Source organism: Lichenostomus cassidix, chromosome 8 (assembly GCF_008360975.1).
Source record: "Lichenostomus cassidix isolate B80296 chromosome 8, HeHo_3.0, whole genome shotgun sequence".
In the NCBI taxonomy this organism is placed as follows: Eukaryota; Metazoa; Chordata; class Aves; order Passeriformes; family Meliphagidae; genus Lichenostomus; species Lichenostomus cassidix.
The window spans coordinates 18572314-18600118 of record NC_139489.1 but is presented as its reverse complement, the minus strand read 5'-3'; the positions used below and the strand labels follow the sequence as shown (position 1 = coordinate 18600118).

Sequence of the window (27805 nt, the reverse complement as noted above, 5' to 3'; positions counted from 1 at the left end):
TCTGGGCTGTATACTTGATCATCAAAATAATCCACTTGTTGCCAAAGCCTGTGATTATGCAACGAGGGGAGTGTTCTGCTGGATCTGTAGTTATTCCCACAGACTGCAGCTCTTCACTGGGTGGCACCACAAAAGAGGCGTTGTCACTGCAATTTCTAGACATTCGGGTGCTATAAATAGTAACACCATCGTGCAGACAAACACAGCAAACTCCAGTTGGTTTTGGAATTATCCCTCATTTACCGATATTTACAACAGCTATTAACTGAAATTACACACCTCTGGTTTGCAGAAAGTCACAGAAGTATTTTACTGTGATGGAATATAGTTTGATCTGGAGTCCCTGGACATCACTTGGAGACATGGAATACGGTGAAAATACAACTATATTGCACATAAACATTTAAAGAGCTGTAAGTCAAGTGTCTTCTTCTTGTGACACACTTAACTTAGTTAGCTAAAATCTATCAGAAAATTCAGGTATATTTCAAATGCTCAAAATAATCACCTGGGCATTCTGATACTGGCTTAGGTCCCTGAAATTATAAGGCATGTTCCCTGAAGGATATATGAAACAAACTACCATGACACAGTAAAAATTATAGTGCTCTATTGCATGTATTTGTGCCTCACATGAATATGAGAAAACAGCAAATTTGCTCATATGAACACTAGTTTAGAATATTTTCTCCAAGCTAAAAGCAAACTCTTGACATTTGCATGCCAGGAAAATGAAGGTGGTCAGTAAACAAGAGACACGGAATCAGACTGAGACATAAGCATCAAGTATCGCTGGGCTGAAGTGAACCTCTCAAATTTCTCTGCATGACAATGGCAGACTTGTGAAATTCCTGCAGCTACAATTTTTCCTTCTGTCGTGTCCTTTCCCTGGCTGGGGAATCAGTTTTCTGCAGGAAGCTAATTAATTTCATACCAAGAGTGACATCCTTCCACTCTCCCAGAAGACACAGATTCTATGTTGGAAGACACCAGAGCCTGTTATAAGGTCATTCTGGTGAGATATTGAAAAGGCAAGTCAGGTAAGTTGCTTATAACTCACCAAACTGAAATCTGCAGATCCAGAGATTGCTCAGATTGGGCTTCAGGAAAGAAGCAATGGATGTCCAAGGGAGAAGCATATGCTGTGCCTGGGTCATGGGATGAGTGCTGCAGTACCAGCTGGAAGAAATCTGGCAAGAAGCTTGAGGATAATCAGAATCTGCAGCTAAGGAAAAATAAAGAGTAGACTTTGCACAATAGAGAGAACTGAGAGCAGATATAATTTCCCCATCCTTATGTATCATTTATATAATGGCAGAAAATTACACTACTAACCAAAGAGGGGAAAACTGGAAAGAAAACAGCTGATGTCATGAGATTAATGTTAAAAAAAAGGTTAGAAAAAGAATTATGCTAAAGCATCAACTGAAAAGCTGATGTCGTAAATTTTTGCTCATTTGTCCTTACTTTTATATGAACAGCTTGTTTTGATTTTATTTCTTCTTATTTTTACAGATTCATAATCTATTGCTGCAATATGTAAAACTTGCTGTTCCTGTTTTTACAGTGGAACTTTCCTTTGCAAATATTAGAGAGGTTGGAAAAGTCGTGTTCATCTGCCCTCTGCTGGAAACACAGCACTGTCAGCACTGGCAAAAAATGGTTCCCTCTCCACACAGATCAGCTTCATCATGGATTCAGCAGTTATACACCACACGGGTTGGATTTTCTTTAATGTACCTAGTCAAAATAAACTTTGTCTTACCTGTTCAGTACTGACTTCACGCTTCTATATAAATGCCGGAATCCAAAAACTAGAGTAAATAAAAAGTGTCTCTGTGGAAATCAAGGAAATTATCCTTTACAGAACTGTTTAAGTGAAAGTTGAATTATACTGTTAGAAATGGAACTGGCAAAATTTGGCTTGCCACATTCACAGATAGAGGCACCGTGTACACCAGCCACCCCCAGGACAGTGAGGAAGCAAATGAATTCCCAAAACACTGAACACACCCAGCCCCAATACTACACCTACCCTTCCTCTGAAGTCATTCCTCCCCATAACCAACATCACCAGAAAATGTTACTTTTCCTTAAGAATTTGCTTATATTCCTTGACTTCAATCCATGGCTTATCTTTTGGGGGTTTTTTTTGAGGGAAGACTCACACAGGGATTCAAGGATCTGACTGAAACATATTTTTCCAGCAGTTTTGCAGTAACTAAATAGTTAAAATCACAGCAGTCATAAGAGAGAAGATTTTCTTGCAGTCTTGAAGTGCTACTACTTTTTTTAACCGAGGTCCAGCTGTGCTGTTAGACCAGCATCTTAACCCAGAATTCTAGCTAGCATAGGAAAAAGCATGATTAGTTAAAGCTGACAGAAACAACCCACTAATTAACATGCAGATTGTATTCCAAAAATCACACTGCTTCTTTTGCCTGCTCTGCATTTAGCTCATCTCCTCCTATAAGCTGATTCAGACCAGCCAACCCTCAAAGAGCCCAGATGTTTTCCAAAGACAACCTTTAGGATTATAAGGCATAGGCAGCATTGCTCTTTGTGCTGCACTCTACATGCATTTGACATTAATTGAGTTAGGCTACATGTGGTAGCAGGCCTTCAGCATTCAGATGGCGTAGATTATCATCATGAAAAATGGAAAAATACTGCACTGGCCATTGTGCAGCACTCCTGGGCTTGGCTTCACCTAGTGAAAGGTTTCACGCTTTGTGCTTTTTTTCTTACTAAATGAAAATTACATCATATTCAAAACTAACACAATTGTCCCCTAATATTATTTATCTACATTATGCTTTGATCTTGCTAGTCTTGTATCCATAAAAGAACTTTTTCTATAATTTGCTTTCCTCAAAGTAACATTTCACACAACGCATCCCCCATGGAGGCTGTGACTGAATTGCATCCTGTGGACTTCACTTTCATAAGAAAATTTACACTGCAAAAACCTAGGCTGGTAAAGACATTTAAATAAAACATTAGCCTGTCCCCTTCTACCTTTCATGCTGTTATTGTAAATTAATTTTTAATCAGTTCCTACCCCAGATACATCCCCCTTTAAACACAGGCTTATCACATACTGTTACAAGCATTTCTAAAAGGGCAATTCAAACACAGTGCCAAAGCTGCTCCTTAGCAGCCCTCTAATTCACATTTATCTCTGGTATCAGCTTCAACCATGATGCTCTTCCTTTTTACAAGCTGCTAGATGGGTATTTGAACTGTGCTTTGGATCACAATCTACTTCTACCTTCTGAGCTTGCTGAAAGTGGTTCTATTTTAAACAGGAGGCTTTCAGAGCTGCGAAGAGCAGTTGGGAATCTACCTACTACATGTATTTTAGAAAGTTCCTCCTAATATTTTATGTGTAGTAAAACATACAAGTATTTTTAAAAGCCAGATAGCTACACTGCTACAAAGTTTGGTCCTGTTCTGTATGACTGGGGCTCTCTCTTACATAAAAGGAGAGGAAGAGGTCAATGATTCATAATAGATAAATTAAAAATTCTGAAAAAAACAGCTAAATACTGCTTAGCAACTGTCTTTCCATTCTAAACTCTCTTGTTGCTTCTCATTGCCAGATTTTAGGCATTTTGCCTTCATGTACCACTGAGCTGTCTGCATCAGACTAAGGGTTTGAGTTTTGGGGTTTTATTGGGGTTTTTGGGGGGAGAAATGGGAAGAAAAAAAAAATTTAAAACAAAAACAAAATAAAAAGGGATCTCAAAATCACCTGCTTCTTATTACCACGAATTTCTCTCTTTCACTGGGAAGTTCTAACATTTCTATCTACCTTTGAAATGGTCCAGCTGAGAAGTATACTTTTGTTGGACCTTGTCACCACCAAAACCTGACTAAATCCTTCCAGTACCTTCACCAATACTAATTCATTAAAAATGTAAGGGGCTTTAGTGCTTGAATTTTCTGAGGTGTCTCTCCCACAAAGCACATTCCAGCACTTCATGCCAGGCATTGAAACAAAAAAACACCAGCTACAGACAAGGCTGCAACACCCAGGATGGGACTTACCAGGAGTCAAAGTCAAGGCTCCCCCAGGGTGCAAGGGGTACTCAGGGCTTCCTGACTTCTGGAATGGTTGGCTTTACAACTTTAACATTATATCGAGGTAGCCTTGAAGAAATAATGGCATTATAACAAGTATAAGACATATGAAAACATACATGCATTTTGCAAGAGCATTCCATATTGTCATTATATTCTCTACCAGGTCAACTTCTGCTGTAAAGCTTTAAAGCTTTGCCATAAAAATGAGTACTAACAAAATTAAACATTTCAGATTAACCACTGTTTCAAAGCAGTTAGCATGGACCTCAGCAGAGGATTTGGGATCTAGTGCAGGTTTATTCATTAGGACACAGATGTGAAATACTTACTAAGACTGTTTATTATAGCAGCACATTTCTAAGCTCTTGCCAAAAATGTCTGGGCCAATGAAATTACATAAACACATAACAACAGGCATCCAACCTCTGACATTATTTTTGGACCAAGGTGAGCAGATGAGGTTTTACCGGCTGATTGTCTCTAGGAGGGGAAGGAAAAAAAAATGTGAAGTAATTGTGACTGAGGTAGAAGCTGTACCCTTTCAATTCATGTTCAGCTGACAAAAACTGATGGCACAGCACAGAACCAAGCATCATTAATCCCAGCCAGTTCTTTACCTCCAGTGTATGCCCTGTTCTTTAACTGTTACTGCTATTCTAAAAGGAAAATTTAAATAAACCCCAGAGGCATATGGATTTCTGTAATGGCTTATACAGCTCCAGTTGACACAAGCTCTGTGCAGGATATTTCTAGAGACTTAACATCTTACAGGCAAAACCATAGATGTTATGGATGGATGATATCTGCTAAGCCATCTGTTCTGTTTCATTGCCAAGGCAAAACTGTTCCTACTGCATATTTATTTGACTTTTACAGTAGTTTTAAACACTCTAGTGAATGGAGTTTCCCCTATCCCCCTGGGGAGGCTGGACTCACAACGGAATACTTTTCACTGGCAGGATTTTTTTCTGGTGTTCAGCCTAGACTTCCCCTTTTTAATTGCATCCCATGACCTTCACTGACCTTCGTGCATGTGCCAGTCTCCATGTTTCAGCACACAGGGAGGAGAAGCTGTACATATCAAGAACTGATACACAAATAGGTTTTTAAAGAGTGCACACACAGAGGCTGTCAGACAAAATAGCATCTACTCTTCTCCCAGAGAATATCAGGACAGTGCAGTCTCAGATTTCTCAGGTATGGGCTATAATTACTGCAGTGTTATTCAACATTTCTAGTAGGAGGAGACAGAACCCCGTTTCAGGACACCAGCTCTCCTTCACCCATATGAAAGCAACAGCAACTTATTTCTAGGCCAGAAGCTCTGTGGAGGCACAGCAGGCAACCAGCCCCCAGTCCTCCTGTTTGTGGAGGGTGGAACAGGAGAGGCTGCAGAGATGGAGGAGAGCTGGATGTAGTCTCCCAGCCACCAGCCAACCTTGTCTCACCACAGATTAACAACTGACCCACTGTCACACTTTTGACAGGGTGCTCAGACAGGTTTATAATCAGACCACAAGTCCAGCATTATTGCCAGTCTGTCTGAAACTCTCCAGGTCACTTTTTAGTGTACCCCTTTTCATTTCAATTGTTACATATCAATAATCTTCAAATCTGGAGTGCTGGAGAAGGATTTTCTACTGTTGTATAACTGCACTGACTGCATTTTGTTCTCCTCAGTACTGATTAAGATCTGACATCTGTAATGCTTTCCCTCATGGTTTGCCTTTAGCATCTTTTCCCATGCATAGGTTGTCCTCCAATGGAAAAGGCTTCGTTCTGTAACAAGGTTAACAACTTGGGGTTTTTCACTTCATTAGCCTCCTACATCCTTACTAATTTGTAGATTAGGTAACTGAAGTCAATCATTACAAGATTCAATGTCTGGTTTTGCCCTGGTTTTAATAATAGTAGCAGAACACTTATATGTATTTAAATCTCATTGAACTTGTATACCTGAGAAACATTTAAAACCAATTTGTTGATAACTGATAACGTTTCTGCATAGCCTAAAGTTGGGCATTTTTATGGTTTTTTTTGTTTTGTTTTGTTTTCTCCTAGCAGATGAAGCTGACAAATGTAATTTCAGATAATTTCACTACAAGTTGCCACTTCCACTATTTCCCACTGTTTTGAGAGGGAATATTAGGTGTTTTCAAGGAAGACAGTGGCCCATGGGAATACTGAGAAATATCATTAATGGAGGCATAAAGTTGATATATGTACTTTTAACAGTTTGCTACTGCATCTAGATACCATATACAGATCTTCCATTTAAAAAAAAAAAATATCACAGGAATCTGGGGCAGTTACTGTCTCAGATGAGATTCCATAAGATTCAGTTAGCACATTCTGGCTAATCTAGAAACAGATTTGCAGTCACAGCCCCACAGGTCATTTATAAAAACTATTGTCTCAACTTTTCTATTGCCTTTACAAACAGAAAACTGGTAACAGCATCCTGTCTTCTGTTCACATTTTCATCTTTTCCTGCCTAAATCAGAATAGTCAGATAAACAGAAATGTTAAATACTGTTGAGTCTACAAGCTCCTATAAACAACGATATTTTATGACCTACTTTAGATTATTTTAAATCTTTCCCCTGCACACACTCGTCTGTCTTTACCAAAATATCGCACGGGACCGCGCGGTTGCGCTGCGCAATTCCAGGGAGCAGGAGCAGTGTGGCTCCCGCGGCGGGCACTGCCGCAGCTCCCGGCGCCGCCGCCAGGTGTCGGTCACGCCGCGCCCGGGCAGCGATGGGCGACACCGCCATCCGTCCCGATCCATCCCTGTCCGTCCTGCCCGCTCGCTCTGCGGAGCTGGAAGCCGCCGAGGGCCGCTGGGAAGTAGCCCGGAACACTTCCACTCCCGCACGGGTTCCCTCGACTCCCGCAGCGCGGCTGAAAGCCAAGCTCGGAGTCACAGCGAGGGCTCGCTTGAGGCACCCTGGCTAAAGCACCCCAGACCTGTAAGCGATACTAACTCGGAAGTGAGCTAATTAATCACTTGCTACCTGATTACACACTGCCTAATCACAGACTCAACGGCTGACTCTTCTTTTTTGTCTGGGTATGTAAGTTGGCTTCCAAGTAAGGTCAGACTAAGCACTGCTTCCAGGCAGACTAGAGGAGGAGTGGGAGGATAAACCAGGGATACAATAGAAATGCAGAAAGGGCTGCTGACAACTGTTTCAGGCTCATGGAAAAATTAACAGCTGGGGTTAGGACCATTTTCCCCCCTCCAGGATGGCAATGCACTTCCCTTCTATTTTCCCCCAAATCAATGCTGTAAGCATCCCCTCCTGACAGCTCTTTTCTGCCCCACAAAGTGAGCAGTTTTTAATGAAAAATGAGAAGCAGATAAGACTAGAAGTAGAGAGGTGAACACAGGTGAATGTGGGAGGAACAGGAAGAGTCTGGAGCAGTGGGATTTCCCGGGGCTGTCACTGCTGCTGAGTCCTAGAGAGGCCATCTCCATAGCCTGGCTGCTGTCGGAAAACTGAGATGTCAGAAGGCCATAACAAAGATAAGGGCAGTAGAACTGATTGCATTGGCAGGCACAGAACATTCATCCATAGGAAAACACATTCCATTGCCCTCAGCAGTCACAGAGGAACCTGGTTTTAAATTAGATTTTGGGGCAGAAAACAGTGAAAACAGCAGAAGTTCCTGTTTGCTAAGTTGTCATAAGCTCAGTTGATTGAACAAATTCCCTGCTATATTTACAGGTAACAGGCTGCAAGCAAAGTGCCAATAAAGAGACACAACTAATTTCTGTTAGCATAGAATTTCGTGAGTTTTCACAAGCAAGTACCAAAGAGAACCAGACAAAAATTTCAGAGAGCATCTGTAGGCAAATCCAAATGCAGGCAGGAACATTTCTCCTACTTTTATTAGAAAACTGTCCCCATTAGTAGCCATTATTTCTCATTCATCTGAACTGACACAACAGCTTTTGATAGGCTGATGACAAAGTCTGCTGCATTTGGAACAATCCTGTGTAAACTCTTCACTAGTGTTTGTTAAAAGGGAGCATTCTCATTAATTTTAAAAGTTTTAAAACTAGTAACATGATGTATTCACAAAGACATTGTCATTTGCTTTGCACAATGCTTTCTGTTCAAAGCTCTAAGGCCTTTAAGTTTCTTCTTAAAAAATGTATATGCAGGCTCACACCAAGTATTATTCAATTAAGGACAGTCCAGAGAGGAAAAAAAAATCACTGGAGGTATAGAAAAAAATTACCTTTGAGGAACGATTGCTTTCATAAGTTAGTCTAAAGACTAAGAGAATAAGGTGGCAGCCTGCTATATTTTAAATACCTAAAAATTCTCCTCAACTGCAAACGGAAGACTAACCTCTATAGGCAGAGTTGATGGAAGAAGAAGTGGTGAGCTTAAACTGTAAAAAGATGATTTTAGGGATTTTAGTGGTAATGATAACTTCTGGGATAGATGGCCTAAAGAACTCGCAAGTCTTCACCCAAAAAGATCTTTGAAACAAGTTAGAAATGTCTCTAGGCTGACCCTGTACACTCACTATGGTTGAAGGTATGACAATATATTAAATTACTTTTCTGTCATCTTTTCTGTTATATGAATTTATGCAACAAGATTTTTGTGATATTTCAAGTTTCATAATGTGCAGGTTTCATAACATACAAGTTTGCAGATCATGTTGACTGATCCCTAATGGAACACACAACAGTGTTTCCCCTGTGTCCAGTCACACTATAAGTGCATGGGAATGCTCATTTCTCACGGACCTTTGCCATTTCTCCTTCCATGCCTGGCAGAGTCAGGAAAGGCAGAGGCAGGTTCCAAAAACTGAAAGGAAAATAGTAGCCAAGTTTCAGGAATTACCTATGTTTAAGAATGGGCAAAACCACAACAGATTCAGAAGGAGTTCATCTTCCTCACAAACTGAGTTTCAAACAAAGATGCACATTCAGGGAGATTAAAGAAAAATAAAATTCATTTAAGTGAATAATCCAATCATTCTTAGCATGTATGAAGGCTTGAGACAGAAAAGCTCTATCGGGCACAGATGGGTGCAGATGTCCTTGGCCCACAGGAAAACCTTCAACTTCACCTCCTAAACTATTGGTTAACTGTTTAATCTCCTACAAGGTGTGAGCTGTGAGCAACATGGACTTACCTTTTGTTTGGTTTGTGTTTTTTTGATTTAGTGCAAGTTAACTGAGATAGCAGAGACTGAGTTAGCTCAGGACTCATTTGTTAAGTACTAGCCCTTTCAGAGAAAGGAGCCCATCATTTTCAGTGTTTGTTCTGTACCTTAAATTGGGACAAATATTATCTCACAAAATACTTCAATGTCTATGACATGAATTCCATTTTATACAAAGAAATAGACCCTCGCACAGCTGCCATTCACTTGTTTTGCTCTATTCTGGATTCTCAAGAATGCGCAAAAAAACTGTTTATTTTCTTGCTGATGCAGACTTTCTGAGTTTGCTCAACCACATATTCAACTATGTCTGGCAGGGTGGGGCTGAAGTTTGGTTTTCTTAACATCTCAGATTGTCGTTCTGAAACTCACAGGCGTGATCAGCTTTGCCGGATTTCCCTTTCATGCTGGAGAGCAAAAACGCAGCCGGCATGCAAGGAGCAGCAGAGGAAAAGATAATAACTGCAACAATCATTCATTTTTCACAAGGGTTCCAACACCACTTCCACAGAAACTCACAGTAAATCTTTCACTGACATCAAGAGTCCAAAGCATGACCCAGAGCCAGGGCCAGTGTTTTAGGTTGTGACCACTGAGAGGGTCAGAGGCATCTAAGGGGGCTGAATTTTTTCACTTTTGATGGAACTTCACCACCTATCACCAAGAACAAATTTGGTCTGAGTGCAGTATCTGCATTAAATTACTATCATCCCTGCACTACTCTCTCAATCTTCCTTCTGCTTTATGATGCTTTCCATTCATAATCCCATTGCTAATTAACTCTTGTATAATAACAAAGACCAAGCAAAAGTGCCTTTTAGAGACCAATCAGCAGAGTCCTGTGACACACCACCGAACAAGGAACAATGGGATGGCACCTGAGCTGCTTAAAAAAAACCAAACCAACAAAATTAAAACACAAAAAGCAAGACAAAAAACATGAACTTTTATCCCTCTCCAGAAAAGACAAGTAAACAGTCTAATTTCAACTTCCCTAGAACTTTACTACTTCAAAAGCTTGCTTTTGAAAGTCAGAAAGAAACCACAAACGGAACTGTAGTAATGCCTCTGCAATCAAAACAGCTTTGGGTACATCTGCATGCCTGGGGGCAGATAAATTAGAGTATCTACGGCTGGCAGGATGAAAGACAAATCAAGTCCAGACAGCAGCTAGCCATGTTAGCACTGCTGAAACTTGTAAGCCATACAAAATACGGTAAATTAGCTTAAGTTGCCTTGTGGTTACCCAGCTTTACAGCACTGGGGCTCAGCTGACCAGGTCAAAGCACAGGGGAGACGTGTCTGCACTTGACATACCTTCCATGTGAAAGGTAAATTAAACTCAAACACAAACCTCCAGAAACGTGTAGCTACAAATGGAAAGAAGAAGGGCAGCCTGTTCTTCTGGTCTTCTTTTGCTTTTCATCTAAGTTACACTTCAAACTTCACCTTTGCAAACTAATACATTCACCAGATACTGTGGCAGCGTTTTAGAGATTGCTGGGATCAAGGCAGAAGAAAGTCCAAGCCTTTTTCCAAAATCACTCTCCAAATCAAGCTCATTTAACTGAAATGCAAACGCACACACAGCCATTCAGAACAAGGAGTCAAAGGCAAATGACAATGTTTACATTCTCCTCTCATATATCATCAGCGACAGAAACTGCTGTACCTCAACCACAACTAGTCAAACAGGCCAGACATTTCTTTGTAATGGACACAGCAGTAACATACAGTCTGTGTGAGAGTGACTGCACCCCTGAGTATCATCCTGACAGCATGGGAAATCTGTCTGTGAACCCCTTATGAGTTATGCTTGTGACCACCTCTGTTAGACCAAAGTTTTATTTAACTTGCAGGACTTATTTATCCTCCACTACCTCCACCTTTGTCTAAAATTCCAAGTCTAACAGCAAGGCTAATGGCAGGGTATGAATAACCTCTAGGGGCTGTCAATTTACACAATATTTCCAGGCCAGCATGCCATAAACCAAGGAGGGTCACAATCAGAACCAAATCCAGCTCAGCAGCAAGCTACACTAGAAGAGAACTGAGCAGAAATCTAAGACATGTCTGTTCCTTCATGTAAGAAGTTCATTTTTTGACATCCTTTTCACACCTATAACCCAACAAAATGTAGGGATTACGGTGTAACCTGACTCTGCAAGTTTTTCAACATTTTTAAATGTCATAAAAACTCAGAACCTGTTGAAGTCATAATTATATTAGTTCCAAAACCCTAGCACATGTGGACCTGGCTGATGTACCCAAGCAGTGTTCATAGGGGACAAGCTTTTCTCAGTTCCCTGACTCTGAATAGGAGTATGTAATTATATCAGTGAAAATCCTACTTCTGATTTGTGGGAACTCTTCCACTTTCAGTTTCATTAAATTATTGCCAAATTCTGATCACAATGAGGAAACACAGTTAGGGCATTCCAGCTGATTGATGGAAGGGGGGACAACTCAGGCTGTTGGTTTGACTGCCATTATTTTGAAGTTAATATAGTTTCTTTCCTGACTCATTGTATTATAACAATGACATTCACTTAGAAGGGAAGGAGCAGTTTTGTTACGTTGATTTCCCATAACAGAAAGAGAGTAGAGGCCATACACAAGGCTGAGGCTGCAAGTGGCACATATCAAAGTGCCTTTAAATACAGCTAAAAATGCTTTGCTATTTGTTCCACTTTCCTCTGAAGACAAGTGTAGATCAGAGCTGTACTAGCCTCATTTCATGCAGGGACATAGTTAAACAGGACAAAAAGCAGGACTTCTAGGAATACTTACACTTTCTCCAGCGTACCTGCATGACTTTGTTTGTTTGAAGTGCTTTCTACCCCTACAAATAAATGCTTTGATTAAAGGAACCAGTCCCAAGGAAACTTCTCCAAGAAGAAAGATCAAAACAATGGTTATTTTATCAACAAAGTATCTGCATAAATGCACACAAGAACAACAAGGCCAATGTGAAGGTTGCTTGATAACCTGTGTGAGAAAGCTGGGTCCTCTCCCTGAGCAAGCACTAATTTGTATCATAATTCCCAGGGTGTCAGGCTGGGGTGGTACCAACATGTTCTGTGTCTTGTGTCTTCAGTAACCTATTCCCAGAAGGCTGCCCACAGGTAGAGCAGAGATAACACTCAAGTAAATTTCAAGGACCACAGTAAAGGCAAGACTGAAATAAACACTTTGTCTATGATCTCTGCCTCAGCTTTTGCACGTGTGCTCAATGAATTTTGTAATTAAAATTCAAAATCCAGCTACCAAGACTTCATTAGTCTGGGCTTTAATTTCAAATAGCAGCATCTCCTCTACTGTAAATCCCACACACACCACGGCCCCCCATACTCTGAGGGGAGAAATCAAGCTGGACCCGAGGTCTTCCTCTGGGGCACAAGGTCCAAGAGAGCCCTCCCTGCCTGCAGCAGGCTCCCTGCGCTGGGCCTCAGCCCGGCCCGCCCCCGGCCCGCGGGTTCCCCCCGGCTGCCCCGGGGGAGGGCACGGCGCCCACGCTGAGCTCCACCCGGGCTGTGGGGCTGGGGCCTCCCGGGCACGGCCTGCATGCCGCCTCCCACAGCCGGCGGCTCAGCTGCTGCTTCAGCCAAGGGAAAATAAAAATCCAGCTTTCAACAAAAACCCTTTCACAAACAATCCTAGACCTGCAATGCGCTTCTGAGGAGGCGAGGGGGGAAAGAAAAAAGAATACTTCTGATTGCTTTGAAATTGCCACAAAGCTCCCCCTTGTTGGCAGGAGGAGAGGCTGCCCGAGGGGCTGGAGGTGTGCGGGGCAGGGTTCCTGAGGGGCTGGAGGTGTGCGGGGCAGGGTTCCTGAGGGGCTGGAGGTGTGCGGGGCAGGGTTCCTGAGGGGCTGGAGGTGTGCGGGGCAGGGTTCCTGAGGGGCTGGGCCCAGCCTCCCTGCGCCTCAAAGGCTGCTCTGAACGGGGTGATGGGTGCTCCTGGCAAGACACTGCAGTAAATAGACTTGTTTAAGCCAACAAAAAACTCTGGCTCTGTGAAAGCCTGGCCGGCTTAACAGCTGCCTCACTTGGCTTCTCACCTTTTGGGCTCGGGCTTAACACCCGCTGCCTGCCCGGCCCTGGCGCGGCGTTTCGCGCTCTCTGAGGCTCTGCTGAAACCCTCTGAGGGCTGGGAGGCGCGGGGGCTGCAGCTGCAGCAGCCCGGGACGGCGTTTAACTCCTGCGGGACCCTTTAAACTTGTCCCCGCCACAGCACACGGGTTTCGTTCATGTGCTTGTCACCAAGATAAAAGCGATTTTCAGTTCTTTTTTTGTTGTTTCGGGTTGGTTTGCCCGGTTCGGGGTGGCTGCGGTTCCCCTCTGCGGCTCGGGGCTCCCCGCGGCCCCAGACAGCGCCGGGAAGCGCCGGGCAAGGGAAAGGCGGCGCAGGAAGCGCCGGGCGGGCAGGAAAACCGTGCGGAGCGCAGGAGAAGCACGCAGGAAGGGGCCCGGGGCCGAGGGCAGCGGGAGCGGGCTCGGCAGCATCGAGAAGGGCCAGGACGGGAAGGGAGGGTCATGTTCGCCCCCCAGCGAGCCCCTCGGAGCTGCTGCTGGCCTTTCCGAGGGCTGCGAGCCGCCGTTCCCGGCTCCGGGCGCTGTGTGCGGAGCCGGGGGGCGGCGGGTGTGCCGCAGCAAAGAGCCCGTGTTCGAGTGCAGGAGTCGTGCTTCTTAAAAGAAATAAAATAACAATGAAAACCAACCACCCTTAATTATATTCTGAAGTACTAAGGTACTTTGAGTCTTCAAACATCAAAATACTTTGAAAATACTCTGAAATACTTTACATGTTTTAACTGGTTCTGCTTTCTATAGACAGACTGCTTTTTGTCTGGAGCTTTAAAAACTTTTCTTTCTGTACCACCCAGCATACTTCCATAGCGTAGCTGCTGGGCTGAGTATTGTGTTTCCCCATTCTCGCCGATGTGGTGGGAAAAGGCTTTGCTCACTGAGCCTTTTATGTTAGTTCATCCTATTAAAGCGCCTTGCTTTGTTGTCCTCTGAACCCTCTTTAACGCTTCTGCATTTTTCAGCAAGTTTAGTGAAAAGAAAAACTTCACCCTGTATCATTAAAGAGTCCTGACTAGAGCCACATTCACTGATGAACAATTTCAAGTTGAAAGATGTGTTATTCCTTCACTATCACCTTAGTTGTGCAAACAAGTTCTCTCCCTCCCACTTATGTCATTATTTAGAAAAATAAAATTCAAATATTTTTGCTTGGGAAATGGACAGTCTCTGACGTGAAAGGTAATCTGAAAGATTTCCTCAATCAACATTTGCAATATGACATATAAAAACAGTAAGAGAGCTGATAAAATGCAATATGTATTGCATTTAGGAGACCAGTGGAAAAAAAAGGTAGTTAGTCCTTTTGGAATAGAGTTGTAGGCTGCTTTGCAGTAATGTCTCTGTGCCAACATAAAGGATTTGTTCAAAAGGTGCATGGATCAAATAACTCTGATTAGAGAGAGAAAATACACACTAGCTGCAAGCAATTTCTTATCTCGTGCCTAAACCAGCAGTAGAAGTGGGAGTTGTGATGGAAATAAAAAACACCAAAAAGTGCCTGGTGTTTGGGAAATGGCTCACATGGATTCCTGGTGCCACAGGCATCAAAGTGGTCACCAGATTAGCAGAAACCGTTAGACCATAGTTGTGTCTTCCCTGAAAGCAAGAAAGATAACAATGCAGGCTGTGGTGAGTTGTTTTTCAGCACTTCATCAGAATATGTTTTCCTAACATCTTGATCCTTCTTCCAAACATGAGGATAGAGTTGCACATGTTGGTAGAAATTGTTTTTTTCTTCCACCTTAGAGTAACTGATACAGCAGCATCCAACTTATCAAAGCATAAGGAAATACTGCAAATAGCTGGGTAATAATTGACCTGGCAGACTCTCCCCCTTATTCAAAATGACACAGATACCAGCTCTTTGAATAGTACCACAAAATTCAAAGTATTCACTTGTAAACATCCCTGTGTGTCTATTATACATATCTCTTTGTGGGAGGGTTCATGAGACCTTGCCCAGAGTTCCTCAGGAAAGAATTACAGATCTAAGGATTCAGTTCACAAGTGAAAATCCTCAAAATCCTTAGCTTTGTGTCTGCATTACCACAGAGGATTCCTTCATTTCAAGTGGAAAATATCACACTGTTGTCCAGCTCCCTCCCCCAATAATCTAAATTGTCCCTGAAACTTGTTCTCCCATATACTCTCAATCACATCTTGTGCCAAATACAATTTTCACAGCATGAAAATTGTTATTGCACATTCTCTGCAACCATATAAATTCTATTTCTATTGCTTAAAGCAATTCACGCCCTCACCTTCATATTATTCAGCTCCAGGTGCTCAGTGTGGGCAAGAATCTGTCTGAGACAGTATTCCAGCAATTTCTACCACTATCCTGCTAAGTCAAGAAGTCTTGGCTTATGCCAAGTGTTTCTGTGTTTAAGACAACAAAACTACCTTTAGCAGACAGCTCAGGTCAGGACCTGTAAGTGTCAGCTGTCAGCTGTGGTTCACACCAGATTTTTGCCAGGTAGTGCAACATTTTCGTCCATGATTTCATAAAGCGCAGCAGATAATTTTAACCCAGTATTTATTTCATGATTTCTCTCTAGCCTGCTTTTTCCAAATGCCCGTTTGTTTTCAAAGCTGTGCATTAGGTATTTTGATCCTGCTTTTAGCTGAGTAGAGTGATTCTGAATAAACACTGCAATAGCTACCGACACATCTTAATATTTAACCTGGCTCGGGTCACACACGTTTCTGATGAGCCGTTTTTATGTACAGTCATTGTACTGTGCACCTAAAAATGGGTCTTCTCCAAGCAATCATTCACAAAAGCTCAAAATAAATACTGGCCTTTGTATCAGGTTTCCATTATGAGACTGCTACCCCAAGGCTCAGTGGAAGGTTCACAGAGGGTTGACAGAGCTCTGTGAGCTCTGCTTTATTAGGACTTTTCCATGCCGGAGCATTCCTGGGTGTGGCTGATGGGATTTCCTGCCTTTTTGTCTCATGAAGGTAGCACGGAAACTCCAAGTGCAAGGAAACACTTCCCGCTTTGCTCCCATGCAGGATTTTTCAGCAGAGTAAGAGATCGGGCAGCACAGAGCACTGCTTGGGGAGTTCTGATGCAATGTTGCATTGTATACCACTGAAATATCATCTGCTGCTGATTTGATACAATGTTTCAGACTTTGTGACACACAAGGATTTTGTCATCTTATACCTTCAGGGTAAAAGGTCCTTAACATTGTAATTCTCTTCAGTGGATCACGTAAGTCTACACTAATTGTCTTCCAAACTTACCAAAAACTCAAACCAAACCAGCCAACCAACCAACCAACTAAAGCCCCCAGAAGACACCAAGCAACCTTTTGTTGGTAAAATCATAATTTACCTTGGCTGCTTGAGTTTCAGATCTCTCTAGGCATTTCTTATTTCAGCAGAAAACTTGTATAAATTGCTGTGCCACGTGCTAGTATAGCTCGTGTGTGCAGAGTGGATTCAATTACTGTTAATTATCATGGAAAATCCTCTGCATAGAGTAGCAGTTGCAGGGAGATTTCTTGATGCTATGGAATTCTTGCTGACTGTGTAAAAAGAAATAAGGTTCTATTAGAATAAATCAGATGATAGCTAACGAGCAAACTCTTTCCATCTGGAAATAAAAAGATGGGATTAGAAAAGTTTGTGAAAGCAGATTATAGGAACTAAATTTAGATTATTTTTGGGGGGGTTTCTTTGTTTATTTTCTTAAATCTTGGCACTTCAGTAATATTGGATCAATTTAATTTTCAAAAGGAAAAAAGCCAATAAAACAGTTTGAGGAATTGTTGAAATACAATAGATATTTTCCTGGCAAACTTCAGAAACTTGGGGAATTTCCAGTATTTCAGAGCTGAGCAGGTTACATAGCTCTGGTTTGCATATCCATGTTTTTGAGTGCTTTGACATCTTTTACAACATCTGATAATGCCTCAGCCCATACAAAATGCAACCAGTATTGAGATCTTCCAGGCCAGATTAGGAATTAAGAAATGTTACAGTTTGGCAATCCCTATATTTCTTAGCTGACAGAGTAAGAAAAGGATTGATAACAGCATTTGTACATCTTCCTGTTCCCTGGATTTAGTCCTGGCTGCCTGTGGTGTGCAGCAAGCCCAAGGTTAGTTCCTGCTGAGTGGTCTGTGGGGCATTCCAGCTGCAGCCCCTCTCTTGCTCAATACACACCCTGCTATACCTGGCTCTCACACAGGAATAACTAGGCAGGGAGTTGCCAGGGAAGTAACACACAGATTTTATGATAATTTTCTATCCCTGTTCTATTCCTTGCACTGGAAGAGCAGCTAGGAAAAACAATAAACATCAAAGGCCAGGTTGCTCCAAATAATCCAGGCTATTCTATTTCACATAAACGTTTGTTATAATGCACCTTTTCATTGATTAGTTCATTTGCTCTGCCTATTTGTCACATGGCCATCACCAGGACAAAGCTGCACACTCTTTCCATACCCACAGAAGGCAGGCCATGGCTTTGGAAGGGTGCTTTCTACATTGCAGTCTCAAAACTGCACTGTACCTCTGGCCTAACCTGCTGGTGTGTGGGAATGCATGGCCATGGCTGGAGAGCTGCAGGGTTGCCCTGCAGGAGCAGGACAAAATGGCTTTTTTGGTTTTTTTTTTCATGGCAGGAACCCTTACTGTTATTAATGTTATTATTTTATTGCAGTTATTATTCCCTGTCCAAATCTTGTCTACATGCATAGATGTGGCATGACTATGGAGGAAGCAGATTTCGGTCACCATGACCAAGAGTGTAGGAAATGCTTCCCATGGCCCAGTGCCACTCTCTGGTGTGTGCGTATCTTTTATTGCGTGAATTACGTAGGGCTGAGTTCCCTCCCAGAACTGGGCTTCCGTCACACAGTCACCTCCATAGGGGAAACGGTCATTTTCTGCAAAGGCCCATAGTGCTTAGATGAGACAGATAAGCCAGGGATACAGAAACATCAGCAAAGGGAAGGGAAGTGACTCACCTGAGGGCTGTCAGCTCCCAGTACAGAAAGAGGATGGTGGTCACAAAGGGTCGGTGGCACCATGCTGTGATGACACAGCTCAGGCCTTGTCACAGGATCTCCCATGTGTGGGACAAACAACCTCAATGCCTGTAAGGCTTCAAAAGCACAAGGGCCCCAGTCCTTTGGATAAAAACACCCTACAAAATCAGATGTCCCTGTGCATTGCCTCATCCCCGTACATTGCCTTTATTTACTCACTGGTAGCATGAGGGCTTAACTTGGACTTTCGTGATTTATATACTTTTAGTGCTCTGCATAGAAGTGACTTTATCCCTGGGACAAAGCAGTGCTTTCCCTCATGACTGTCAGCACCCACTGTAAACCATCCCTGCCCAAATGAAGGCCTGAGCCAAGAGACACTTTATCTTGTGCACAAATACAGATTTGACGTTTTTTCCAGCCCAACTCAGGTCACTAATTAAAAGGCTAGGAAGTGAGCACACATGAAATCATTCCTTCCGTACAGGCAGACAGATGGAGAGAAATTCCAGCCTGTTTCCACTCTTTTGTCTTCAGGGCATTTTCGGAATTTCCTTCAGGAAGTGAGGTTATGACCCAGAGCCTTCCTCGGTGAGCAGGCTCTCATTTCCCACAGTAAACCCTGCACAGCGATGACATACAGAACGAGAAGGTGAGGTTTATCTTCACACTCCAACTGCATCCTGTATGAGCTCCATGGAACTTAAAAGTAATACTGACAGGGAAAGGCCACAAGAAAGGAAATGGAAGTCAAACCTTGGGAAGAAGTAATGCGGTATCCGTTCAACTACACTGCCATGGTCTTCGCTGGTGGAGCCAATGGAGCTGCAGCACTTGCGTAGTTGAAGCCATCATCCTGTGTTTCATAAACTTCCTTGATGTCTGTGATAAGCTAAGACCTAAACTTACAAATTATATTGGTGATACAAGAGAATTACTTCACTTTTCTGCTCTAGGCAGTCATGGTAAAACTGGCAGGCATCTGGTTTTCCTTCTGTTTGTACTTCACTGGCTGTCAGAGAAGGACTGCTACTACAGAGATTTTTCTAGTGGCATTTCAGCAACACAGGGCATACTGATGAAAAAGTTCTAATTTAAAAATTCATTTTATATTTTACATGATCCTGTGACATTATCCATGTGATGTCCCCACAGAATTGACTTAATCCCAGCATGCACTAAAATCAAGGAATCCTTTCAGTGACTTCTGTCAACAGGAAACCACACCTGGCATGAAAGCATCACAATAGTACAAAACTACTGGTAATCTCATAATAGAATCTTTAAAAAAATCAGTTTATTAATGTTTAGAAGTCAATAAAGCTATGTGCAAATTGAACAATAAAAGTCAGAAACATTTTAAATACTATTTTTTTTTAAACCAGAAAAAGAACCCCCAACAGTTTAATTGCACTGGAAACTTTACTACAAAGGCAATATATTTTCTTTACAAAATACCACTCCTAGGAGTTGCTGATGACTGTAGATCAGTCAATCACTCTCAGCTATCCCAGATATACCACTTTTGTTACAGTAATACTCTAGGCACATGAAGACTCCTGCATCTTATTTACATTGTACACATTCAACCCCATTAGCACAGGTTAGAAAAATAGAGAAGTAAAAATGATGCTGTAAAACAAATACATTCAATTTAATGACAGGTACTTCTTCCATGATAAAATACAGACATCTTTGCTGAAATTATAAACATTAATAAAATGTGCCAAAATGTATTGCATTTTGTTATGGAAGTGCATTTATCTATAGTCATTTCACTTCAACTTTCTTTTTATTTTTTCTGAAACCTGACATACTCTTTTCTGATTTTCCAGCTGATCCTTACTTTTGGAAAGGCTGTGAACCTGACACTGAAATACCCCTTCAGTTTTTAGCTCTTAGACAAAAGTCCTGCTGTTGTCAATAGTATTTTTTACTATTTTGTAGACTTTCAGTCATCTTGAAGAGAAATGATGTTTAGTTCTACCTTGCATTTTTCATGATAATGCAGTTTATTTAATGCTATAGAATAAAAAGGCAATCAATATATGGGGCCAAATGCCGTTCTGAGCTACTCCATTAAATCTGACGCAGTCAATGGAATTGTACAGGTGAAATTAACTGCAGAATCTAGCTCATGGTCTTCAAATGTAATACAGACTGACAGCAAAAATTCACAGCTATGATCTTGCTAAGTAAAACCCCAAGAGCTTTGGACTCTGCAAATAAAACCTTATGACTTAACTAAAAGCTTTGCAAAATTATGCCAATTATGGTTGTATGTGGTCTAAGTGATATTTGTGTGATCTCTTCCGTGTTATGTGCTAAACAAACACTTCTAAGCGATGATACCAGTGCCACCACTAAATTCAGTACAGAAAGATCTTTGTGTCAGTGGTTTGCTGTGAAGAGAAAAAACTTCACATTCTTCTCACAGGGGAAAAAAAAAAAAAAGACTCATTCTCCCTTTCTCCCTTTCCCTCCTCCCCCTCTCTCTTTCTCTCACACACACCAGGCATCATTTCACCAAGGCATCAGTCTTTCAGAGTTACTAAGGAGATTTCAGGATATGAATGCGCCTGACAATCCTGAGCTGCCTCAGTGCAAAGACAAAACATGCTCCAGGGAAAAAGATTTTCAAGCCAGAACAGTCTGTCCCATTTCTTGAACTCCAGCCTCGCAAGTGCACCGTTTGCCTTATTAGAACTAATGCTACTTGCTCACTCAGCCCAACGCTGCTGCTGTGAGCAGGAGGCATCCCAGCTCCTAGATTTCAGAGCAAGGCTCTGAAATACACCCCCATTGTTACTCCTAAGAAGATGAGGTAACGTTGCCCGAAGACATGATGGTTTCAGGATGGTCACCGTCCTCCTTCTGTGGGTGTGAAGAGTTATCAGACTTACTCCGGCTGAACTCCATGCCCCCAATGATTGGCCTTTTGAATTTGGTCCCAGAATCTGCTGGGGAACATTTGCAGCAGCACAGAATCTTGATGAAAGCCCTCCGCATCTCTTTGTTTGTCAAGGTGTAGATGATAGGGTTCGTGGCTGAATTGAGCACGGCCAGTACTAAGAAATACTCTGCTTTATAGAGGATTGGGCAGGCCTTCACTTTACATCCCACATCCAGTAAAAGCAGGATAAACAGAGGAGCCCAGCAGGCAATGAAGACACTCAGGACTATGATCACTGTCTTGAGCAAGGCTAGTGACTTTTCTGAGCTCCTAGTAGCTTTGGTAATGTTTTTCCGAAATGTCAACCTGCGGCTCCTAGTCCTCACCATGGAGTAGATCCTGCAATAGAGGACCACAATAGATAGCAAAAGGCCAGTGAAAACGGTTGTGCAAAAGAGAATATAGTGCTTGTGGTAGAGAGGCAGCACAGTGGAGCAGTTGGACAAGAGGTCCTTGCAGTTCCAGCCCATGATTGGGAGTCCCCCGAGTATCGCGGAGATGCCCCAGCATGCACTGATCAGCATGAAGGAGCGGCAGCTGTTGCTGCCATTGTGGAGTTTCATCTTCAGCATGGTGATGTATCTCTCAATGGCAATGGCCAACAGGCTGAACACAGAAGCTGACAAGGCAACAAACATGGTGCCTTCTCTTACAAACCACTGGTTGGGAGTGAGGCTATAGGTTCTGTGTCCAGATAGCAGGAGGTTGGCAGTGTAAGCCACACCAGCTAGCAAGTCTGAAAGAGCCAAGTTCCCAATGAAATAGTACATGGGTCTGTGAAACTTCTTGGTTTTCCAGATGGTAAGCAAGACAAAAATGTTCTCTAAGATTATAAAGCAGCAAATGATGATAAAAACCACCGATGTCACTTTAATTCCACTTTCCACACTCTCATTTAGTTTTCCCGTGTAATTATAATGCTCTTTGATGACATAGTTGACATCAGTGTTGGTGGGGCTGCTGGCGACCTTCTGCAGGGCAGTGGTGCCGGAGTTCATGGTGCCTGGCTGTGGGGACTGCTCCCCCAGCGGCCACCGGACGGTGACGCCGACCACAAACCCGCTGGCTGCCCCGCAGCTCCTTGGCCCCGCAGTCTGCCCGGCACTGCTGCACAGCCTCAGAACCTGCAGTCCTGGGAACAAGAGGCACAAACCCCAGAGTTAAAAGAAGGAAGGCAAACAATGTAGCAAATGATACAGGGTTTAAGATAATCTGCTGGTTTAATTGTGCATCAGTGTCAGAAATGTATTCACACATGAATCAGTTCCATTCAGCTGGTAAAATACGCTTAAAAGATGGTTAGGCATATTCAATAGGTAAAGCTAGTAAGACAAAAAAAGTTCTGTCACGCAGAGCTGAACAAGTTGGAGTCAGCAAGGACTGCATTACTGGACTTCTTCCAACACAAAAGATCTCAAAGCTCCCCAGCAGTAAGTTCTAGTCTTTTTACTTCAGCGGGAAATACAATAGCAGACATTTAGAAAGGGAAAGAGCTTGCTTGATTTGATTTAACTCCAAATGTATGAAAGTCTGCACAGAAATTACTTGACAGGAGACCAGTATTCTCCTCCATTAATGAAGTCTGAATATGCTTTGGGGAAGGGGGTAGTTATGCAATTTACTGATGCCATCTCAAACAGTGGTAAATTCACTGATGTATATACAAACAAGAGATCATCTCAAAGCTGTAAACAGGTAAGGGGTGCCCTTGCTAAATACAAGTAAGAACATGCTTTACAAAACCCACAGCAGTAAAAAGTTTAGAAAAGCAAGAAAAATATGTAATTAAGCTAGAGAGCAAGCCCATTCCATGGGTCTGAAACAAAGGATGTAAAAAAAACCCCTTGCATTTAAATAACTAGTATTGCAAGTTTTTGAAATGGGCATAATTAAGGAATACTCATATAGAGGAAACTCCCTTTACATATAAAGGTTTTGTAGTGGACATTTAAAAATACTTAAACCCATGATATCATGCAAGGAAAGAAAAGGCAGATTTGTTAAATTACAGCCCAAGCGGGGCAAAGCAGGAGGTGCGAGGCTAGTGGGTTCAGTTCCCTGCTCTATTCCCGGGCTCCGCACTGCTCCCGGGCACTGACTCGCACCGCTCCTGTCCCGCACCGCTCCGCGACTCAAACTCGCACAGCTCCGCGACTCAAACTCGCACAGCTCCTGCTCCGCGGCGGTCTCTAGCGCGCGTGGCTCCCGTCCCGCACCGTCCCTGCCCCGCCGGGCACGCCGGGGTCCAGGCAGCCTCCTCCCCACCCCTTCCTTTTTGTTTCGGGAGCGCGGGGGTCGCACCGAGCGGCGCCCGCAGCGCTGACTTCAGGCGGCCCCGCGGTGCGGGGAGTTCGCGGCCGCGGCTCCCCCAGCCTTACCTCTCTCGAGCGCGGCGCGGAGCCCAGACCGACCCTGCACATCTTGCGTGCCCGCGGAGCAACTCCGGTGGGCGGGCTGGGGGGCTAGATGGTTTTAATGTTTCTGCAGCTGCTCTCCACCCAGTTTCCCCGTCTGCACGCCCAGCCCCGCCCTGGCCCGCCCGCCGGAGCGTGAGCAGCCGCGGGGGCTGCTCTGCCGTGCTGGTCCAGACCCCGCGGGGCCGCAAGGAGGGCGTGAGGCGAAGAACTCCCCCGCGGGACCCCTCGCCCTGCCGGCCGGGGGAGGCGGGGACGGGACGCCGCGGCCCGGCTCCAGCCGTCCCTGGCCTGGGATCCGCCGCCTGCCGGCACCGGGCGCAGCCGGCATTCCGGGGAAGGAGGTGTTGGCACGGCCCGGCCGGCTCCGAGCACGGCCCCTGCGCCTCGCCGAGTGCCGGGGCAGCTTCCCGCCTGCCCGTCTTTCTTGCCCCCGATTAGGCACAGAACGGCTTTGGCCGAGGGCAGCATCCCGTAGCCTACCTCCGCTCTCCCTCTCAGTGGACAGCGTAAGTCATGTATAAGGAAACACCTGGAAGAAGCTCCCCCATTTTCTCACCACGTCAAGGTGTGTTTTTGCCCTGGCAGGCCCGGTGGCTGCCAGCCGCACTCGTGGCCTGCAGAGTGACTCACCAGCGGCTCCCCCCGGGCAGGCAGCAGCATGATGGGGCCACGATGGTGCCAAGGCGGCACGCTGAGGGGGCAGAAGCAAGAACTGGCCTATGGGGGTAAGTTCAGTTCCTGACACTGTTAAACAGCACCAGGTGTTGGTGTTTCCACACGCAAAAAAACCCAACCAACCAAACAACCCAAAACCAACCTCTGCGTGTTCAGAGGATGCTGTAAAATACCTACATGTTTGAAAGAATGAAGAAAAGTTTTAAATGCATTTTTTTAGAAACAAAATTGACAAAAATTGGCATTTTTTTTGAAACAAAGTGGCAACTACTTAACACTTACAGTTACCACTGTATTACACAAAGACAGAGACAGAAATGAGTTTAGGTTTTATAATTCCTTCTCCTTTCAAACTTTTAAAAGAAAAACCACCTTTGGTGTACGTGGAATGCCAGCTCTTGTGGTATTCTATTGTTGCACTTACTGCAGAAATTTTCCTCTTCCTTCCTTGCTCTTCTCTTAACTCCAAATCGAAATGCAAAAGAATATCACAATAGGCCAGGGCTCAATATATTAGGTCTTTCAGTTTATAGCATCATGCCTGTCAATTAGCAGTAGCAGTTGCTATGGGGAAGCAGCTTTCCTCTGAAAGACAGTACGAGTACTCTACCCTCAGGAAGAGGGTCCCTCTCTTATTTATGCTAATAGTCACGTTTCAATTGCTCCACGCCTCTCCCAGAATGACTCAGATAAATTACACCGGCAAACAGACATTTACTCTTCCACCACAAAGCTAAAAACTTGAAAAGATATTTAGCCTCCTGAGAGCCTGGAGGAAAATACAGCCGTTAAGTCACAACTGTCAGAAAAGGCACGCGAGATAAATCATGCTTGAGGTTGACATATGCATCCCCTGCAACTGCCTGACATACCCCAGATCTTTCAAGCTTCTCTCCTTATTTATCTAATATATATAAAATACTAAATAAAAGTGCATTCATTAGGCATTTTCTTCTAGGAAATAATTCTCACGTAATTTTGAATAAGAGGAACATATTAAAGGAACATCCTTTAATTAAAGGATAGAATGACTCAGGGTTTCATTAGTCAGATGTTCAGGCTTTCATGTTCAGGCTGTTGGTTACCAGCCGACAGGACACCAACTGTCAGAGATGTGACATCCAACAAATTAAGGGTCAGAGGCTGTGTAAAATCACACAACCATAGAATGGTTTGGGTTGAAATGGACCTTAAAGATCACCCTGTTCCTACTCTGCTGCCATGGGGGGGGCATCTTTTGCTAAGCCAAGATGCTCAAAGCTCCATCTGACCAAGCCCCACACACTTCCAGGGATGCAACATCCACTCTTTCTTTGGGCAACCTGTTCCAGGGCCTCACCACCCTCATAGCAAAGAAATTCTTACCAATACCTAAACTAAACCTACTCTCTTTCAGATTGAACCCATTCTCTCATCCTGTCACTACATGCTCTGGTAAAAAGTCCCTCTCCAGCTTTCCTGTAGGGGCCTCTTTAGATACTGAAGTGCCACAATAAAATAACCCCAGAGCCTTCTCTTCTCCAGGCTCAACAAACTCAACTCTCTCAGCCTTTCCTCATAAGAGAGGTGCTCCAGCCCTGTGATCATTATTTGTGTCCCTCCTCTGGACCTGCTCTGACAGGTCCATGTCCTTCCAGAGCTGATGCAGCACTGCAAGTGGGGTCTTGTGGCTAGCACAGGTTTTTCCCATGAGAATTCTTCTTGTGTTTTATAAATAAAGATAAAGTTTGGATGTTGTTGGAACAGTGTCCCAGAACTTGGACAGTGCAGGCCTGGCCAGTCAGGCCTGGGGGAAGGCTTCTGACTGACCAATCTGGGTGACTTTTGAGAACTCTATATATGTGATGAAATCAAAACAATAAAGGTCATTCCTTCTTGCCACTGAGAACTGGTGCTTTCATTACTCTGCTAGCTACTCAACAGCGACAGGGTCTCACCAGAGCAGAGGGGCAGAACCCTCTCCCTTGACCTGCTGCCCACAGTGCTTGTGGTGCAGCCCAGGATGTAATTGGCTTTCTGGGCTACAAGCTCACATTGCCAGGTCATATCCAGCCTCTCATCCACCAGCACCCCCAAGTTTTTCTTCATCTCTGCCTCTCTCAGCCCATACTGATACTAGGAGCTGCCCCAGCTCAGCTGCAGCACTGGGCAAAATATGCAGGCAATTTCAGTTCCACACCAAAAAGTTGGGTATTTATATCACAAAAAGCATAACTAAACTTAGATGACCACACACATTTACAGCCTTCTTGACATCTCAGCAGAGAGGAAACAAACACAGCTCTTCACAGACAAATGAAGCCAGATCAGTTGGATTTGCACTGAAGGCTGTCTAAACCCTCAGAGAAGATAGGTTAACATGGCTCAACTGCAGTTTCTAACCTGCTTACAAGGGCTGAAACACAAACACAGGTAAACTCAGGTTGGTCCAACTAACTCTACCAAAACTGTAGCTGCTGGTAAGTGTTTAGTGAGGGACTTTACACCAGGGTTATACTCCAGCCTCACCAAGAGAACAAGCCACCAACAGAATAAGCCCTCTTTTTTTCAGTACCTCTCCAACTGCCTGGTCCACCAATAAGGAAGCTTGCACTTCTACTACAGAAATCCAGTGTATATACAGCTTCTTCGTAAACTCAACTCTGGAACTGCCTATGGTCAGAATAAGGAGAAAGAACAACAGAGTGTTATTCATGCATTTCAGAAATAACCAGAATGCAGGTCTCGGACAAATGCCAGCAGGAGGGCTGCACACATTGGGTACCAAACTGACACCTAACAGATGCTTCACCTGGGTAAACTGGTTAAAAAAATGTTCTGCAACATGTCTACTAGCATAAAGAGGCAGATGCATTTTTCACGGGGATCCTGAATATGTATATACTCTTAGGTAGTTTTTAGGATGAGCAGAAACTCATGTTTTAGGGAATGTCAACAACAAAATAATACTGACTGCATGCGACAACCAAAGTCCTTGCGGAACTTCCACTGAGAACTCAGTGTGGTGGGGATTGCAGAAACCTGGCTAGTCACAGAGCAATTTCCTTGCAGGTAAATGCTTTGATCTTGTGAGAAAAGAAGCTGCAAGCTGGGGTCCACCCAATGCCTGCATACCAAAAGACTGGTGGCCTCTGACACCACCAGACTGAACTCTCCCAGTGCTGCTGGACAACTCACAGTTGCATCAGAGGACTGTCTGAGCACTATCCATCTTGCAAAGATAGTGACAATCCCTGCAAAATAGATTAGCAAAGGATTTTTCTGCAACACGTCATTCTTTTGCACTTTGAAAAGTCTTTTTCCATATAAGCAAAAACTACTTTTATTCATTCTGATGCAACTTAGGTCACAAAGGGAGACATTCCTCTCTGAAGTGCTGGCTCATGACAGGAA

At 43.6% G+C, this 27805-nt stretch overlaps 1 protein-coding gene across 2 annotated transcripts; it reads right to left on the bottom strand.

Moving 5' to 3' along the window:
- Window positions 1-19645: 19645 nt before the first annotated feature.
- On the bottom strand, window positions 19646-26989 carry S1PR1 (sphingosine-1-phosphate receptor 1). Of its 2 annotated transcripts, none has more exons than XM_085068212.1 (2): window positions 26967-26989; window positions 19646-22452 (listed from the first exon to the last, which is right to left on the bottom strand). In XM_085068212.1, exon 2 carries the CDS (start codon window positions 22316-22318, stop codon window positions 21179-21181), a length of 1140 nt encoding a protein of 379 aa, XP_084924338.1. In that variant the 5' UTR covers window positions 22319-22452; window positions 26967-26989; the 3' UTR covers window positions 19646-21178. The 2 variants fall into 2 exon arrangements, with proteins under 2 accessions (XP_084924338.1, XP_084924337.1); XM_085068211.1 differs by lacking the exon at window positions 26967-26989 and adding an exon at window positions 24218-24347.
- Between the last annotated feature and the right edge of the window lie 816 nt (window positions 26990-27805).

What these genes read in the sequence shown, in the direction of transcription:
- S1PR1 (XM_085068212.1), bottom strand. Translation starts at nt 22,318, where the DNA reads ATGAACTCCGGCACCACTGCCCTGCAGAAGGTCGCCAGCAGCCCCACC.